The following is an 18,747-nucleotide window of genomic DNA, read 5'->3' as shown; positions in this document are numbered from 1 at the left end:
ATTAGGTAGGTGGTTTCAATGTTGTGGCTGATCGGTATATGTATGTATATGCATGTTACAAAGACTGGATGCTGATGAAGCTCTTGCCCGGTCATGCAAGTGTCCAGAACAAGCCAATGGTCTAACAAGGTCATTTGGTGTGACTATAATCCCTGCTCTATTTTACCAGGGTCCTCCCACTCAAAATCCTGTTTCCAGCCTGGGCCTAGACACAGCAGCCCTCTCTGCGCTACAAGCTGCACCCCCCCCCCCCACACACACACACACACACACACACACACACACACACACCACACACACACACACACTCCGTTTTCTCTCTGACCTACTTTTCTACTAAGATTATTTTAACTGTCAGTTTTTTTCCATGTTCCTGTTTATTAATCCCCAGAAGCTAAACCCTAAGGCAGCGTTTCAGCGCTTGTTTAACAGTTTGCATGCCCCAGCCTTCAATTAGTAGCATTTTTGAGGCGATGGCGTTTAGGCTTTTTACCAAGAGACGCCATGATAAACTGCACATAGAAAATGGAGGATGTACGATTCTGATCGGGAAACTGGGGAATCAGTCATTCATATTCATGACACAATGCTACGTGTCAATAGCTGCTAATGGCCTTAACCTTATGCAAATCACATTTTAATTAGAGGACCCTGAGGTATAGACAGACTTACGAATGTCGAATCCATTAATTTAACTGAATAGGGAGAAAGGAGAAAAAAAAACATTTGAATTATCTCCATCTGATAAAATATGATCAAGAGGGTCTAGACGTGCCCATATTGCAAATATGACTCGGCACAAATCAATGGTTCCATCCCATGACTCGATATCATAACATCTCACACTAATACATCTATATGTCATGTGGAACCACCCATTATTGCCCTACAGTGCACTACGGAGAGAGGAGCAGACTGGGAGGAGCCAGTGGTGTGAGAGCTTTGAGCTCTCCTCCCTGATGCACTTAGTCAATACTTCCTAATCTGCAGGGGTGGACATATTGAACGTTTAATGACTGACTGTTTACTGCTTAAAGCAGCAGTAGTAGTGATGGTGGTGGTGGTGGTAGTAGTAGTAGTGGTGGTGTTGATGGTGGTGGTAGAAGTAATTGTATATAATGGTGGTGGGGGTGGTTGTGGTGGTGGTGGTAGTAGTAGTAGTAGTAGTAATAATGGTGGTGGTGGTGTTGGTGGTGGTAGTATTAATGATGGTGGTGGTGGAGGTGGTAGTAGTAGTAGTAGTAATAGTAATAGTAATAGTAATAGTAATAGTAATAGTAATAGTAATAGTAGTACTAGTAGTAGTAGTAGTAGTCGTGATGGTGGTAGTAGTATTAGTAATGTGGTGGAGGTGGTGGTGGTGGTAGTAGTAGTAGCAGTAGTGATGGTGGTGGTAGTATTAGTGATGGTGGTGGTGGTAGTAGTGATGGTGGTGTTAGTAGTAGTGATGATGGTGGTAGTATTAGTGATGATGGCGGTAGTAGTAGTGATGGTGGTGATAGTATTAGTGATGGTGGTGTTAGTATTAGTGATGGTGGTGGTAGTATTAGTGATGGTGGTAGTAGTGATGGTGGTGGTAGTATTAGTGATGGTGGTGTTGGTGGTGGTGGTAGTAGTAGTAGTAGTAGTAGTAGTTGTTATGAAGGCCCACAATCTTAGTCTTAGTTTCCCCAAATCAGCTCTATTTTCCCCTGTTATTTTCCTTATTATTGCCATACATTTCATATACACTTATGAAGGTGTACATTGTTATTGTTAGTATATATAAGTTCAGTTAAGATTTATATAAGATATGTTAAGTATTTAGCAAGCGCCAGGTTAGTGGGCGTGGTTTTGATTGGCGTACGTGACTTGACGCATGTTTTCTGTTTTATGGCACGAGCCCTGAGGTAGTCTGTGTGTTAGGTGAGGAAGAGCGGTCACGTCCCGATCAGCCAGAAAGTCGGCGAAGTATAGAAAGATTAGCCTCTTCAAGGTGGACTCGTTACTGTGTAGCCTACTGTGTGATGCTGTCTAGGAGACCTGCCTGACTGTTAGTAGTAGATCTCTAGCTACCCGCATCACCGCGGGAGTTCAGCGTTTGTAGTGAGCTAACAGCGCTAGCCGGTTTAGCTGTGTGTTCCCGTTAGCCAGCCTTGCTAGCCGCCGGCTACTAACGTTGGCGCATAACTAGCCGAGAAAGAAGACTAAAGCCAAACGAAGCCGTCGCCTCCGAGGTGAATTGCGACCGATCGCCAACACCACCGGAGCGGACCGGATCACCGGAGCTGAACCTCTTCACACCTCTTCACGCCTCTTCACACCTCTTCGTTTACTACGAAGACGCCCCATTCCCTTCCAGTTGCTACGTCACCCCCCCCCAATCTGCTGCCTTCCTCTCAAATCACCTACGAGCTCCAACCAGGCCTCAACGCGCTCTTTTTCAGTCCGGGACTCGAAGCCTTTTCAGGCCAGGTACCGTGTGTGTGAGTGAGTGTGTGTGTGTGGCCGGCGGGAGGGACTATATTGGGATGTATATATAATTTGTATGAATAAATGTGTTTGTTTATATTTGATACATTGCTGTGTGTTTAGTTGTCTGTATTGTTTAGTTTAACCGCTAATCTAGTATTGGGTTTGAGTATTATAGTGTGATTAGCTGAGTTATAGCTTGTATTATTATATATTATGATATATATGTTTATTCAATATTATATGCTAGTTTAAAGGGTTGCTGTCGCCCCCTGCCTCTATCCTCCTACACTGCCCATCTAGCTCAGAATTAGTTAGATAGCCAGCCCTTCCTAAAGTCATACAGTCCTTTAGCTACTCCCTGGTTACATTTGGTCCTTCGAGCCGGATAGGTTTGTGTAGTGATAGCATGGCTGAGCGCAGCCAACCAGACAAGACAGTTAGCCCCCCTTCTCCGCCCCCTGAGCCAGAGCCACGACCACAGAGAGTCCCCCGGTTGCCTCAGAGGTTACAAGAGTATGAGCTTGAGCTCGAAAGCTCACTGAGTGGTAGTGAGGAGCGCACTCCACCGGACACAGTGGTCGGAGAGGCCGAGGTGTCCGCCGGCGCGCGGGTGGCTAGCACCGAGACAGCCATCAAAGAGCACCAGCCTGAGGATGAGATGGCAGAACAGCAGGGTTTTGCCGTAGAAACGGAAGAGCAGGAAGGAGAGCGGTGCTCTGTCCGCTCAGAAGAGAGGTACAGGCCCGAGGCCCGGTCTGACAGCGCCTGCGCGCGGAGGAGGGAGGGCCTCAGCCTTAACGATCTGCCTCCCAGCACGGCGCGCTCGAGACCTAGCTCCCGCCGTTCAGTGGCTTCCTCCCGGTCCAGGGTTTCCGTGGGCAGTTCTGCCTCTGGGGCGGATAGCATGCACTCCAGAGGGAGTAGTGCCGCGCTGTCAGAATGTATGCGCCAACAGGCCGAGATGGCGTTAGAGCGTGAACGCCTCCAGTTCGAGCGCGAACGCCTCCAGATGGAAGGAGCGGAACGTGCGGCGGAGAGACAGCGTCAGGAGGCGTTAGAGAGGGAACGCATCCAGTTCGAGCGCGAGCGCCTCCAGATGGAGGGGGCGGAACGTGCAGCGGAGAGGCAGCGCCAGGAGGCGGAACGTACGGCGGAGAGGCAGCGCCAGGAGGCGGAACGTACGGCGGAGAGGCAGCGCCAGGAGGCGCTAGAACGTGAACGCCTCCAGATGGAGCGCGACCGCCTCCAGATGGAGAGAGAGCAACTGCACGCGGAGAAGATGGAGGAAGCGATGCAGACCATGCGTGACATGTGCATCAGCAGAGCTCCGTCGGCCCGTAGTTCCAGAGCATCATCCGCACGCCCATCGCGAGTGCCATCTCCTGAACGCCCCACCGACGGCTCCATGAACCCCGCCATGACTGTACAACTACAGGCCCAGCTGACCACATTGAAGGAAGAGGACCAGGGACCCGACCGCTACGCGGCCCAGAGTGAGCCCCCGTCGCTGCCCGGGAGGGGAGCCATTCCACCAGAGCGTAGCACACCCCCAGGTCCTCCAGCGAACCAAAGGGCATGCAAGCCGGAGACCCAGACAGTCACTCCAGCCCCTCCGACCATCCACTACAGGATGTTTCCCCAGGTGGAGGGACCCAAGTTCCCCTTCTTCAAGGACGAGGACAGGAGCCAGTATGTGGAACTACGCATCTGCCTAGACACGCTCCTGGACGACTCCTGCTCAGAGTCCTACAAATATGCAATTCTCCTTCAGCATGTGAGGAACCCCAGAGCCCACAACATGGTTCTGGCCCATGCCTCCTCACCGACGCCTTACACCAGAGCGCTCGCCGACTTGGATGCCCGCTACGGTCGTCCTTGGAACCACGCCCTTGCTGAACTGCAATCCCTCGAACAGCAGGCCCCCATCAAGGATGAACGGGCGCTGGATGACTTCGCGCTCCGCGTGCACACCTTGGTAGGAATGCTGAAGACGCAGGGCCCAGCTGGCGCCAGCGAGATCAACAGCACCTCCAACGTAGAGCGGCTGCTCCGCAAGATCCCACGCTTCCGACAGGAGAGGTTCCGGCGACAGCAGCGCATTCGTAACCCCGGGAAGTTGGGTCTGAGCATGGCTGCCTTCGCGGAGTTCCTACTGGAGGAAGTGCATGACACCAACGTAGACGCCATGAGTTACGCTGAGCCGAAGAAGGAGAGGGAGAAGGGAGACCGCTGGGACAGGCCGAGCTCGAACAGAGGACGCCCAGTAGGAGTGCTGCACACGGAGGAGGAGCCTCGGAGAGAGAGGAAAGCCCGACCTGAGGGAAAGGATTCCTCTCAACCCCCTCAAAAGGGACGGAGAGGTCCACCGCCATGTCCGTACTGCACCAGCGAGCACTGGTTCAATGAGTGCAGTGACTTCAACAGCCTGAGTACCGAGGCCAAGCAGAGGTGGCTCGAAGAGAACAAGAGGTGCTGGAATTGTGGGCGCGACCATCTGGCTAAGAACTGCACCTTGAGGCGAAAGTGCAACCGCTGCGAGGAGGTCCACCTCAACATCCTACACGAGGTCTCCCTCGCCAGGTCCACGGAGGGCACCAGAAGCCCTAGGTCCAGTAGCGCACCGGAAGAGGAAACACCTGTCTACTACCTAGACCCAACCCAGAGCAGCGGCTCCAAGGTCCTACTGAAGGTGGTGAAGGTCCGACTCCACCACAACAACGCTGTGTACGACACATACGCCGTTCTAGACGATGGGTCGGAACGGACCATCCTTCTCCAGGAGGCAGTGCGCCAGTTGGGGCTCCAAGGGACTGAGGAGAAGCTGACTCTGCGCACGATACGTCGCGACCTTAAAGAGGTCACCGGGGCGAGGATCAACTTCTCTATCTCCCCGGCGGGGCGGCCGTCGGACAGATATCAGCTTCAGAATGTCTTCACCGGAGACCAGCTAGCGCTCTCCCGCTACGACTACCCCCTGGAGAGATTACGCGCAAGATATCCCCACCTACGGAGAGTAGACCTGCATCCGATAGAAGGAGCGGAGCCCACCCTTCTCATCGGCTCGGACAACGCTGCACTGATCGTGTCGCTCCGTCCTCCGCTGAGAGGACCACGAGGCTGCCCGCTGGCTGTTAAGACTGTGCTTGGGTGGGCCCTCCAAGGCGCTACTGAGTGGAGAGATAGAGACGGGAGAGCTACGTCATCCCTCCATGTCCGAACCGAAGAATTGCAGACCATCAACTGCCTTCACACCAGTGTGGACTCCACGAATGCGGCGCTACTAGACAACGTCCAGAAGCTGTGGACACTAGACGTTACGCCCTACAAGAACGAGAAGCTCTACGTACGGTCAAAGGAGGACGCCTACGCCATAGACCTCCTTAAAGCAAAGACAGTGCGTATTGAAGTCCAGGGCGTGAAGAGATACGTCACACCACTACTCCGAAGAGAACCCATGCCAGAGTTTCGAGTGTCCCCTCGAACCGTCCTGCAGTGTCTGACCAGCACTGAGAAGCGTATGAGGAAAGACGAGGTCCTTGCTGCTTCTTACAGAACGGAGATGAAGAAGCTGACGGAGTCCGGTCTGGTGAAGAAGCTCGAGCCAGCCGAGGCGAATCAGAGTGCCGAGTCTTGGTACCTCCCGCACCACAATGTGCACCACAACGGGAAGAACCGAGTGGTCTTCAACTGTAGCTACCAGGTGGGGAAGCTCAACCTCAACCACTATCTTCTCCCTGGTCCAACCTTGACCCCAGCCCTCTTGGGAGTCCTGGTGAGATTCCGTCAGCAGCCGATCGCAGTCAGTGGTGATATTAAGCGAATGTTTCACCAGGTCAGGATGTTGGAGGAAGACAAGCCACTCATGAGGTTTCTCTGGAGAGAGGACCCGAGCGACCCCGACCCCTCTATCTACCAGTGGGAGGTGCTACCCTTCGGGACGACCTGCAGCCCCTGTTGCGCCACCTATGCGCTACAGACTCATGCCGCACAGGAGACGGCACCTCCTGGAGTGTTCGACGCCGTCCATAAGAGTTTTTACGTGGACAACTGCCTCCACAGCTCGAAGACAGCCACGGAAGCCCGCCAGCTAGTCCAGGACCTGCGTGCTCATCTCCAGGAGGGTGGATTTGAGATCTGCCAGTGGGCCAGCAACGACCCGCAAGTCATCAGAGACCTCCCGGAGGAGGCCAAGTCGACCAGCAGCGAGGCTTGGGTCTCTCACTCACCAGATGACGCTCAGGAGATGACGCTCGGACTTATCTGGCAGTTCCAGACCGACACTCTACGCTACCGCAACAAGCCTGCCAAGCCCCAACGTGTCACGATGAGAACGATATACAGCACTCTAGCGAGTCAGTACGACCCACTGGGATATATCGCTCCCTTCACGACGATGGCCAAGGTGCTTGTCCGGGAGCTGTGGGCCCAGGAACGAGGATGGGACGATCCTCTGCCTCGTCACCTAGAAGAGAAGTGGAAGGCCTGGGAGCAGGAACTTCCCACTCTCCAGCACATCCAGCTGCAGCGGAGCTACTTCCCTCCCTCCACGGACCTAGAGAGGAGTGTCATCACGCTACATGTGTTCTGCGACGCCTCGGAGATGGCGTACGGGTCCGTGGCGTACGTCAGAGCGGCAGAGCTTGGAGGTGAAGTCCACGTCTCGTTTGTCCTGGCACGTTCCCGAGTGGCGCCGAAAAAGCAACAGTCCATCCCAAGACTGGAGCTGTGTGCTGCCCTGAACGGTGCGCAACTGGGAAGGTTCCTGCTCGACGAGCTCCAGCTACCTCTGACGAGCGTCACCATGTGGTCAGACTCAACTACCGTCCTCCAGTGGTTGAAGTCAAGCTCATGTCGGTATAAGGTGTTCGTGGGCACCCGAGTCGCAGAGATTCTGGAGTTGACTGAGGTGAACTGCTGGCGTTATGTAGACACCAAGAGGAACCCTGCTGACGTCATCACGAGAGGGGCAACTCTCCAGGATCTGGCTGAGCCCCACCTGTATCACACGGGACCAGACTTCCTAAAGGAGCGGGAGTCAGAGTGGCCAGCCACGCCTGCGTTAGCAGAAGACAGAGAGGACAAAGAGCTGCGGAAGACGTTGTTCTGCGGAGCCACCCAGGTCGTAGACCCTGCGACTACTCCGGGAGAGGAGTGTGAGACGCTCGAAGAGCTGCAGAAGAGGATGTTCTGCTCCAAGGCCGGTCTACCCCTAGTTAATCCGCTCAGTGCCGAAGATTACACCGCTGCGGAGCTCCTGGTGCTGCAGAGTGCCCAACAGGATGCCTTCTCCCGAGAGCTGGAGTGTCTCGAGAAAGGGAAGCCGATCCCCTCGGACAGTAGACTCCGCGGCCTAGCTCCAGAGCTCGACGGTGGTCTCATTCGCGTGGGTGGCAGACTGCGCCGCGCTCAAGATCTAGACCTAGACACAAAGCATCCCATCGTGCTTCCCACTAAGCATCAGGTCACCAGGTTGGTCATCAAGCACCATGATGACAAAGTGCAGCACGCGGGTGGAGAACGTGTCTTCGCGGAGGTACGACGGAGATTCTGGATCCTCCATGGACGGGAGGCGGTACGGAGATATCAACGGTCCTGCTCGGACTGCCAGAGGTGGCGAGCCACCCCGCCGCAGCCCATGATGTCCGACCTGCCCGAGGACCGGCTGCGACTGAGACAGGCTCCATTCCACTCCACTGGGGTCGACTGTTTCGGGCCACTCCTAGTCCGGAACCGGCGAGCCTCAGAAAAGCGGTGGGGCATCATCTACACCTGCCTGACGACGAGAGCAATGCACCTGGAAGTTCTGCACCAGCTCACAAGCGACAGCTTCCTCATGTCCTTCAAGAGGTTCACCTCCAGGCGAGGGACCCCTAAGACCCTCCGGTCGGACAGAGGCACCAACTTCGTCGGTGGTGAGGCCGAGCTGAGGGCAAGCTACGCCGCGATGACTGAGGAGGCCCGTGACAGACTCGCCTCCCAGCAAGTGAAGTTTGAGTTCAACCCCCCAAATGCTCCACACTTCGGGGGAGCCTGGGAGCGGGAGATTCGCTCAGTAAAGAACGTCCTGCGTACGATTCTCGGACAGAAGGTGCCTACAGATGAGGTGCTGGAGACTGTACTAGCAGAGATTGAGGGCATCTTGAACTCCCGGCCCCTAGGCTATACCTCCAGTGATGTAGCAGATCTGGATCCCATTACGCCCAACTTCTTGCTGATGGGGCGGCGAGACTCTGCACTGCCTCAGGTAGTCTACGACCCTGCAGAGCTCACCGGAAGAAGATGGTGGAGGCACAGCCAGGTGCTCGCGGACCAGTTTTGGAGGCAGTTCATACTGCACTACCTGCCGACCCTGCAAGTCAGGCAGAAGTGGACGAGGGAGAGGGACAACTTGTCCGAAGGTGCCGTGGTACTGGTGATCGACCAGTCCCTTCCACGCGCCGCCTGGCAGACGGGCAGAGTGACCAAGGTCCTGCCGGGTCAGGATGGAAGGGTGCGGACGGCCGTCGTGGACGTTGGTGGTCGCACTTACACCCGACCTGTGGCACGCCTGATCGAGCTCCCTCAAATCACAAAGGACACTGTCACCTCATACCTCACGCTGCTAGAGCAGCCTAGCCAGTGTGCCTTCCATAGTTAAATGAAACCGAGGGTTTCATGGGGCGGCTGTTATGAAGGCCCACAATCTTAGTCTTAGTTTCCCCAAATCAGCTCTATTTTCCCCTGTTATTTTCCTTATTATTGCCATACATTTCATATACACTTATGAAGGTGTACATTGTTATTGTTAGTATATATAAGTTCAGTTAAGATTTATATAAGATATGTTAAGTATTTAGCAAGCGCCAGGTTAGTGGGCGTGGTTTTGATTGGCGTACGTGACTTGACGCATGTTTTCTGTTTTATGGCACGAGCCCTGAGGTAGTCTGTGTGTTAGGTGAGGAAGAGCGGTCACGTCCCGATCAGCCAGAAAGTCGGCGAAGTATAGAAAGATTAGCCTCTTCAAGGTGGACTCGTTACTGTGTAGCCTACTGTGTGATGCTGTCTAGGAGACCTGCCTGACTGTTAGTAGTAGATCTCTAGCTACCCGCATCACCGCGGGAGTTCAGCGTTTGTAGTGAGCTAACAGCGCTAGCCGGTTTAGCTGTGTGTTCCCGTTAGCCAGCCTTGCTAGCCGCCGGCTACTAACGTTGGCGCATAACTAGCCGAGAAAGAAGACTAAAGCCAAACGAAGCCGTCGCCTCCGAGGTGAATTGCGACCGATCGCCAACACCACCGGAGCGGACCGGATCACCGGAGCTGAACCTCTTCACACCTCTTCACGCCTCTTCACACCTCTTCGTTTACTACGAAGACGCCCCATTCCCTTCCAGTTGCTACGTCACCCCCCCCCAATCTGCTGCCTTCCTCTCAAATCACCTACGAGCTCCAACCAGGCCTCAACGCGCTCTTTTTCAGTCCGGGACTCGAAGCCTTTTCAGGCCAGGTACCGTGTGTGTGAGTGAGTGTGTGTGTGTGGCCGGCGGGAGGGACTATATTGGGATGTATATATAATTTGTATGAATAAATGTGTTTGTTTATATTTGATACATTGCTGTGTGTTTAGTTGTCTGTATTGTTTAGTTTAACCGCTAATCTAGTATTGGGTTTGAGTATTATAGTGTGATTAGCTGAGTTATAGCTTGTATTATTATATATTATGATATATATGTTTATTCAATATTATATGCTAGTTTAAAGGGTTGCTGTCGCCCCCTGCCTCTATCCTCCTACACTGCCCATCTAGCTCAGAATTAGTTAGATAGCCAGCCCTTCCTAAAGTCATACAGTCCTTTAGCTACTCCCTGGTTACAGTAGTAGTAGGAGTAGTAGTGACAGTGTTGGTGGTGGTAGAAGTATTAGTGATGGTGGTGGTAGTAATTGTGATGGTGGTGGTGGTAGCATAAGAGATGGTGCTGGTAGTAGTAGTGATGGTGTTGGTAGTAGTAGTGATAGTGGTGGTAGTAGTGTAGGTGGTAGTATTAGTGATGGTTGTGGTAGTATTAGTGATGTTGGTGGTAGTATTAGTGATGATGGTGGTAGTAGTAGTAGTGATGGTGGTGGTAGTATTAGTGATGGTGGTGGTAGTAGTGATGGTGGTAGTATTAGTGATGGTTGTTGTTGTATTAGTGGTGGTAGTATTCGTGATGGTGGTGGTGGTGGTAGTAGTGATGATGATGGTAGTATTAGTGATGGTGGTGTTAGTATTAGTGATGGTGGTGGTAGTAGTAGTGATGGTGGTGGTAGTATTAATGATGATGGTGGTAGTATTAGTGATGGTGGTTGTACTATTAGTGATGATGGTGGTAGTAGTAGTGATGGTGGTGGTAGTATTAGTGATGGTGGTGTTAGTATTCGTGATGGAGTTGGTAGTACTAGTGATGGTGGTGGTAGTAGTAGTGATGGTGGTGGTAGTATTAGTGAAGGTGGTGGTGGTAGTAGTAGTGATGGTGGTGGTAGTAGTGATGGTGGTGGTAGTATTAGTGATGGTGGTGTTAGTATTAGTGATGGAGGTGGTAGTACTAGTGATGGTGGTGGTAGTATTAGTGATGGTGGTGTTAGTATTAGTGATGGAGGTGGTAGTACTAGTGATGGTGATGGTAGTAGTAGTGATGGTGGTGGTGGTGGTAGTAGTAGTGATGGTGGTGGTAGTAGTATTAGTGATGGTGGTGGTAGTATTAGTGATGGTGGTGGTAGTAGTAGTGATGGTAGTATTAGTGATGGTGGTGGTAGTAGTAGTGATGGTGGTGGTAGTATTAGTGATGATGGTGGTAGTATTAGTGATGGTGGTGGTAGGCTGATGCTGAGGATATGGGGGCTGGGGGAGGGCATCGTGCTCGGATGCTAATGATGAGCTTGATGGGGATGATGTCAGCAGGACTAATTCTAACACAGTCATCATCCAATGATTGGCCGAGCATGAGACATTATCCCAGCCTCAGCCTCAGCCCCAGCCCAAGCTTCAGTCGCTCGTCTGCAGCTCCAGCTCAGGATAGATGCTTCACAGGCCACAGTCAGCCATCTGTCTGTTCTAAGATGTATTAGTGATGTATTAGTGATGATGGTGGTAGTATTAGTGATGGTGGTGGTAGTATTAGTGATGGTGGTGGTAGTATTATTGGTGGTTGTGGTAGTGGTGGTGGTGGTAGTATTAGTGATTGTGGTGGCAGTATTAGTGATGGAGGTGGTAGTAGTATTAGTGATGGTGGTGATAGCATTAGTCATGTTGGTGGTAGTCATAGTGAAGGTGGTGGCAGTAGTATTAGTGATGGTGGTGGTAGTATTAGTGGTGGTGGTGGAAGTATTAGTGATGGTGGTGATGGTGGTGGTAGTAGTAGTGATGGTGATGATAGTATTAGTGATGGTGGTGGTAGTATTAGTGATGGTGGTGTTAGTAATAGTGATGGTGGTGGTAGTATTAGTGATGGTGGTGGTGGTGGTATTTGTGATTGTGCTGGTAGTAGTAGTGATGGTGGTGGTAGTATTAGTGATAGTGGTGTTAGTATTAGTGATGGTGGTGGTAGTCGTAGTGATGGTGGTGGCAGTAGTATTAGTGATGGTGGTGGTAGTATTAGTGGTGGTGGTGGAAGTAGTAGTGATGGTGACGGTAGTATTAGTGATGGTGGTGGTAGTATTAGTGATGGTGGTGTTAGTAATAGTGATTGTGGTGGTAGTATTAGTGACGGTCGTGGTAATATTAGCGAATGTGGTGGTGGTAGTATTAGTGATAGTGATGGTAGTAGTAGTGATGGTGGTGGTAGTAGTAGTGATGGTGGTGGTGGTAGTATTAGTGATGGTGGTGGTAGCAGTAGTGATGGTAGTGGTAGTATTAGTGATGGTGGTGTTAGTATTAGTGATGGATGTGGTAGTATTAGTGATGGTGGTGGTAGTAGTAGTGATGGTGGTGGTAGTATTAGTGATGGTGGTGGTAGTAGTAGTGATGGTGGTGGTGGTAGTAGTAGTGATGGTGTATTAGTGATGATGGTGGTAGTATTAGTGATGGTGGTGGTAGGCTGATGCTGAGCATGTGGTTGCTGGGGGAGGGCATCGTGCTCGGATGCTAATGATGAGCTTGATGAGGATGATGTCAACGGGACTAATGCTAACACAGTCATCATCCCGTGACTGGCCGAGCATGGGACATTATCCGAGCCTCAGCCCCAGCCCAAGCCTCAGTCGCTCTTCCACCGCTCCAGCTCAGGATAGATGCTTCACAGGCCACAGTCAGCCATCTGTCTGTTCTAAGATGTATTAGTGATGTATAAGTGATGATGGTGGTAGTATTAGTGATGGTGGTGGTAGTAGTATTAGTGATGATGGTGGTAGTATTAGTGTTTGTGGTGGTAGTATTAGTAATGATGGTGGTAATAATTGTGAAGGTGGTGGTAGTTTTAGTGATGGTGGTGGTGGTGGTGGTGGTAGTGATGGTGGTGGTAGTATTAGTGATGTTGGTGGTAGTAGTAGCGATGGTGGTGGTAGTATTAATGATGGTGTTGGTAGTAGTAGTGATGGTGGTGGTGGTAGTAGTAGTAGTGATGGTGGTGGTAGTATTAGTGATGGTGGTGGTGGTAGTAGTGATGTTAGTGATGGTAGTAGTAGTGATGGTGTTGGTAGTGTTAGTGATGATGGTGGTAGTATTAGTGACGGTGATGGTAGTAGTGATGGTGGTGGTGGTAGTATTAGTGATTGTGGTGGTAGTAATAGTGATGGTGGTGGTAGTAGTATTGATGGTGGTGGTAGTAGTAGTGATGGTGGTGGTAGTATTAGTGATGGTGGTGGTAGTAGTAGTGATGGTGGTGGTAGTATTAGTGATGGTTGTGGTAGTAATAGTGATTGTGGTGGCGGTAGTAGTAGGGATGGTGGTGGTAGTAGTAGTAGTGATGATGGTTGTAGTATTAGTGATGGTGGTGGTAGTAGTAGTAGTGATGATGGTTGTAGTATTAGTGATGGTGGTGGTAGTAGTAGTGATGATGGTGGTAGTATTACTGATGATGGTGGTAGTAATAGTGATGGTGGTGGTAGTAGTAGTGATGATGGTTGTAGTATTAGTGATGGTGGTGGTAGTAGTAGTGGTGGTGGTGGTAGTAGTAGGGATGGTGGTGGTAGTATTACTGATGATGGTGGTAGTAATAGTGATGGTGGTGGTAGTAGTAGTGATGATGGTTGTAGTATTAGTGATGGTGGTGGTAGTAGTAGTGATGATGGTGGTAATATTACTGATGATGGTGGTAGTATTAGTGATGGTGCTGGTAGGCTCATGCTGAGGATACGCTTGCTGGGGGAGGGCAGTGGTGGTGGTTAGTGGTGGTGGTGATGGAAGTGGTAGTAGTAGTGATGGTGGCGGTAGTATTTGTGATGGTGGTGGTAGTAGTAGTAGTGATGGTGGTGGTGGTAGTAGTGATGAAGGTTGTAGTATTAGTGATGGTGATGGTAGTATTAGTGATGATGGTGGTAGTATTAGTGATGGTGGTGGTGGTAGTAGTGATGGTGGTGGTAGTAGTAGTGATGGTGATGGTAGTATTAGTGATGATGGTGGTAGTATTAGTGATGGTGGTGGTGGTAGTAGTGATGGTGGTGGTAGTATTAGTGATGATGGTGGTAGTATTAGTGATGGTGGTGGTAGTAGTAGTGATGGTGGTGGTAGTAGTGATGGTGATGGTAGTAGTAGTGATGGTGGTAGTAGTGATGGTGGTGGCAGTAGTAGTGATGGTGGTGGTAGTAGTAGTGATGGTGGTGGTGGTAGTATTAGTGATGGTGGTGGTAGTAGTAGTGATGGTGGTGGTGGTAGTATTAGTGATGGTGGTGGTGGTAGTATTAGTGATGATGGTGGTAGTAGAAGTGATGGTGGTGGTAGTATTAGTGATGGTGGTGGTGGTAGTAGTAGTGATGATGGTGGTGGTGGTAGTAGTAGTGATGGTGGTGGTAGTATTAGTGATGGTGGTGTTAGTAGTAGTGATGGTGGTGGTGGTAGTAGTAGTGATGATGGTGGTAGTATTAGTGATGGTGGTGGTAGTAGTAGTGATGGTGGTGGTAGTAGTAGTGATGGTAGTATTAGTGATGGTGGTGGTGGTAGTAGTAGTGATGGTGGTGGTAGTAGTAGTGATGGTGGTGGTAGTATTAGTGATGGTGGTGGTAGTATTAGTGATGGTGGTTGTAGGCTGATGCTGAGCATGTGGTTGCTGGGGGAGGGCATCGTGCTCGGATGCTAATGATGAGCTTGATGGGGATGATGTCAGCAGGACTAATGCTCACACGGTCATCATCCCGTGACTGGCCAGGCATGAGACATTATCCCAGCCTCAGCCTCAGCCCAAGCTTCAGTCACTCATCCACAGCTCCAGCTCAGGATAGATGCTTCACAGGCCACAGTCAGCCATCTGTCTGTTCTAAGATGCTCCTGGCTCTTGATTCTGATAGTAAGGCTTCAACCATACAGCCAGCCGGCACACACTAACACTTACAGATTTGACAGCTTGCTCTCATTTTCCTTAAGGCTGGCATGAAGCAACAATAAACACACACACATATGCAACAGCTCTCTGAGAGAGACAAGCGTTAGAAACAGTTGCTTCTCTGCAAGGCGAGAGGCAAAAATAATGTGTGTGTGTTTGTAGCTTACACTAAACACAAAACCAAGGGAGAGACAGCCTTGATAGAAAAACAACAACAAATACAAGGGCATCGCTACAACAGCTGTAAACATAACAATACAAATCTCAGAAGCCTTAGCCGGCAGTATGGATTTACTCGGGTATCTGTCCCGGTGTTTCCTGGGCAAATTAGCCATTTCTGGTCTCATTATCCTCCTAATTATGGCTCCTCGTCTCCGCGGCACAATCAACAATCAGCCACATCAATTAATCTCAGGGAGAGAGAGAGAGAGAGAGAGAGAGAGAGAGAGAGAGAGAGGAAGGTTGGGGGGGGCGGGAGGGCACCGGCTGGGGAGCTATATCTTCCCCCCCCCCTCTCTCTCTCTCTCTCCTTTACGACCCTGTCCTACACAGCCTGGGAAGCTGTGTGTCCGACACAGAGGGATGGTTAACAACCAGTACCGTTAGTACTCTCGTCTAATGGCGCTGCTTGTCCTCACTCTGCGCCCACAGGGGTGGTTAGCGAATCAGAGGCGCCACCCTGAGGGTGCTGGAATGGCCCCTCTATTCAACCACTGGGATGACAAAGACGACCTCAAATCTGGGTTGTTTTAAGAGAGGGATGTCAAGAGTTCCCCCGACAGCCCGCAGGGAGCTCTCAGACGACCGGACCAGATCTCCTCCCCATCTCTCCATTAGACAGGGGAGAGGGGGGAGGGTAATGGCACGTCTGCGGGGCCAGACAGCGCCAGAGAATCCGCCTGACTACACGACGTGGACTACAGAACCCACACGCGGCTCTGAGTGGGGCTGAGGCTTCTCTGCTGGGGGTGTTAATACTGATCCGAGAAGATGAACTGGTGTCCTTCAGATACAAGCTATTACTAGCTAGCCACAAAAAAATGCCAGATGTAACCTATTTATACCAGAAGCATAACCCGCTTTTCGTCCTCGGCCCCCCAAAAAATGAGAGAACGTGACACAATCTAAGCCCAGGAAGATGTATATTCAGTGTGCATTCCCCCTCTGATTCAAAATGGAGTCACACCCTCCAGCCACATGCGTGTGACATCGGCAAGCAGGAAGTGGGTCAGCAGTGAAGGCAACTCACCATGGGCCTACCCTTTAGAACCCTGACAGATGGAGGAGGGACATATAACATCACAGAAGAGAAGATAATTTACAGCGGTGTGTAAGTATTGTACTGACAGGGTCTCGTCACTATTCCTTTATGGAGATATATATATGAGTTACATATAAAATGGTAGACCTGGAGCAGGAGATGCAGTATCCTTGGGAGCTATGTCTCATCTCGCTAGTAGTCATTCACAAAAGGCAACCCAGAGTGAAAAACGTGTCAACTATTACTCTTAGTTTTAAGTAATGTATATTCCAACTATAAGGTTAGTATGGGCTTTTTCAGAGTACTGCATCCCAGTAAGGTACCCAGAAAAGAAGAACAGTCTTAGTAGAAGAGGAGAGGAAAGATTAATCTGTTTTCTTTATCAAACCGTTATATACCTTCTGGTGTCACTCAGGAGCTGAATATAGAAAAAGAACTGAAGGTTGTAATGTGACTCTTATCAGACAATATTGTATCTGTGCACCACTTTCTCATTGCAAGCAATAATGGAGTACAGGAGAGAATATATCAAAGAGCCACTTCCAATAACATTCCAGAACAGCAGTAACTTTTTTACATTTTCAAATGAACTCAGTTAAGAGCGCTGGCGCCCACATAGGAAAGTACTCGTAATTTAAGCCAAAATGTAAAGTACCAGAACTTAATAAAAGACACACAAGCTTCATAAGCTAATGCCTACACTCTCAGACAGTGAGGTGCTAACTAGAATCATTTTTTTAAATTCTTTAGTTGTCCCTGTAGAGAATTCCTCCGAAAATAAATACCCCTTTACAACCCCCTTTTTGGTTCTAGATTAAACAATTTTTTTACCCATAGACAGTTCTACCAGGAACCAAGGGGGTTTCAGAGGGCTGCCCTATAGGAACAACTGAACAACTGTTTTAGAAACCTTCATTCTGAGAGTGCAGGTGATACTTTAGCTTGTGGCCTGTCTTCTGGACTCAGAATGGTTACTCATCACTGGGTGGACCCTTACACATGTTTTCTATGGAGTGCGTGGTCACACACGCATAGATGAAGTCAGAGCTGGCCTTTGGGGAAAAAAATGGAATACTGTTAAATACCATTATGTTCTGTACATGCCATAACTCAGAGCAGCTGATCTGCTTGACAGTTGATGGAACAAAGCAAATATAACCTGACTAAGACACGAGAAGCATTTATCCATAATCCATAATGCAATGTTTCTCCGTTACATGAAGGGTGTTTTCATGTATTAACAATGTACCTCATTGAGATAAATGGGGGGAAAAGTGAACACATTAACGTGCTAGCGGTGTGCCCTCAACACTCGACAGAGTTTGGAATAGAGCACCCTACCTTCCGTGCAGTATCGACCTCCATATCCTGTTTTGGAGCAGTCGCAGTACGGTTCTCCGTCCGCCAGCGAGCAGCTGCCTCCGTTCTCACAGGGGTTCTCCGTGCACAGACCCATCATCTCTAGACGGACTTTCTGACTGTCGACGAGGGTGGCGGCCTTGTTGGCGTAGCTCAGGTCCGTGATAACTCCCTCGAACGGCGGCAGCTCCCTGACAGAGGGCAGCGTGACGGCCGAGTCGCGGATGTCCCCGGGAACGCCCCCCAGGAAGAGGTCGCTGACGATCTTCATGAACTGGCGCTGGGGTCGCACCTCGTCCGCCTTGGTCTGGCCGTCCAGCGCTAGCACGGTCCGCAGGTTGTGCCGGCTGATGGTGGCGAAGTGCCAGCGGCTGTCGTTGACCAACTTGTCGGAGGTGACGGTCGTCTCGGCGCAGTCCACGCTGAAGCGCAGCTGCAGCTTCCCCTCCGCCACTGTCAGGAGCAGGAAGTCGCAGAAGCCGCCGTCGTCAAAGTAGAGAAGCAGGGCGTCGCTCGTACCGGTTTTGAACTGGAAGGTGAGGTCACTTCTGGTGCTGGCGTCCCAGCGTGGGTACCGGGCCCACTGGCCCTTGGCGCCGGTGAACTCCAGGCCCCAGACCAGGCCGAAGAGGGCACTGAGAAGCAGCACACGCTGGGGGAGGTTAGATGGACTCATGGTAGAGAAACAACGCGTAGGATATACCAATTGGAGTTAAAGGGAGATATCCTCAGATTGATAACAGCATCTGATAGAATGAGAGTTAAATATGTATTTAGTGTATATCCCACAGATTTATTTGTCAGGAGGGTGCCACAATATCCCTGTGATGTCAATTTGATGTTGATTGAAGTGAGTGGGCAGAGGCCATTGAATGGAAGTCTTCTAATCCAAGTCTGAGCACTGAGATGTGGAGAAGTATCCCGATTTTCTACTAATAGGGATAGGATTGAGAAGTGAGCCCAGGCTGATCATTAGCATGTTCCATCAGTGATTGAGAGGGAAGCCAGATGAGTTTCCTTTGAGGCGGCTTCCTGGTTTGCAGCACACAGCCTCCATCTTGGCTGCAGATCCAAGTCCAGGTCCCATGGTCCCACGGCTTTCTGGTTCAGGCCCACAGGTGGTGAAACTGTGAATGGCAGAAATATTATAAGTATATCATCCTATAAAAACACCATCTTTGCTAT

General features: G+C 50.7%; 1 protein-coding gene across 1 annotated transcript in view; it reads right to left on the bottom strand.

Moving 5' to 3' along the window:
- Positions 1-18,238, bottom strand: part of nrxn3b (neurexin 3b) — a gene marked incomplete at both ends in the record, with an annotated part of 275,203 nt that extends 256,965 nt beyond the window's left edge. The window contains one exon of the mRNA XM_084439792.1: positions 17,545-18,238. Coding sequence (XP_084295918.1) covers positions 17,545-18,238 — 694 coding nt within the window. The remainder of the gene's footprint in view (positions 1-17,544) is intronic.
- Between the last annotated feature and the right edge of the window lie 509 nt (positions 18,239-18,747).

This window comes from Borostomias antarcticus (assembly GCF_949987555.1).
Source record: "Borostomias antarcticus genome assembly, chromosome: 6".
In the NCBI taxonomy this organism is placed as follows: domain Eukaryota; kingdom Metazoa; phylum Chordata; class Actinopteri; order Stomiiformes; family Stomiidae; genus Borostomias; species Borostomias antarcticus.
Note: the sequence above shows the minus strand (reverse complement) of the source record. Positions and strands in the feature narration are given on the sequence as shown.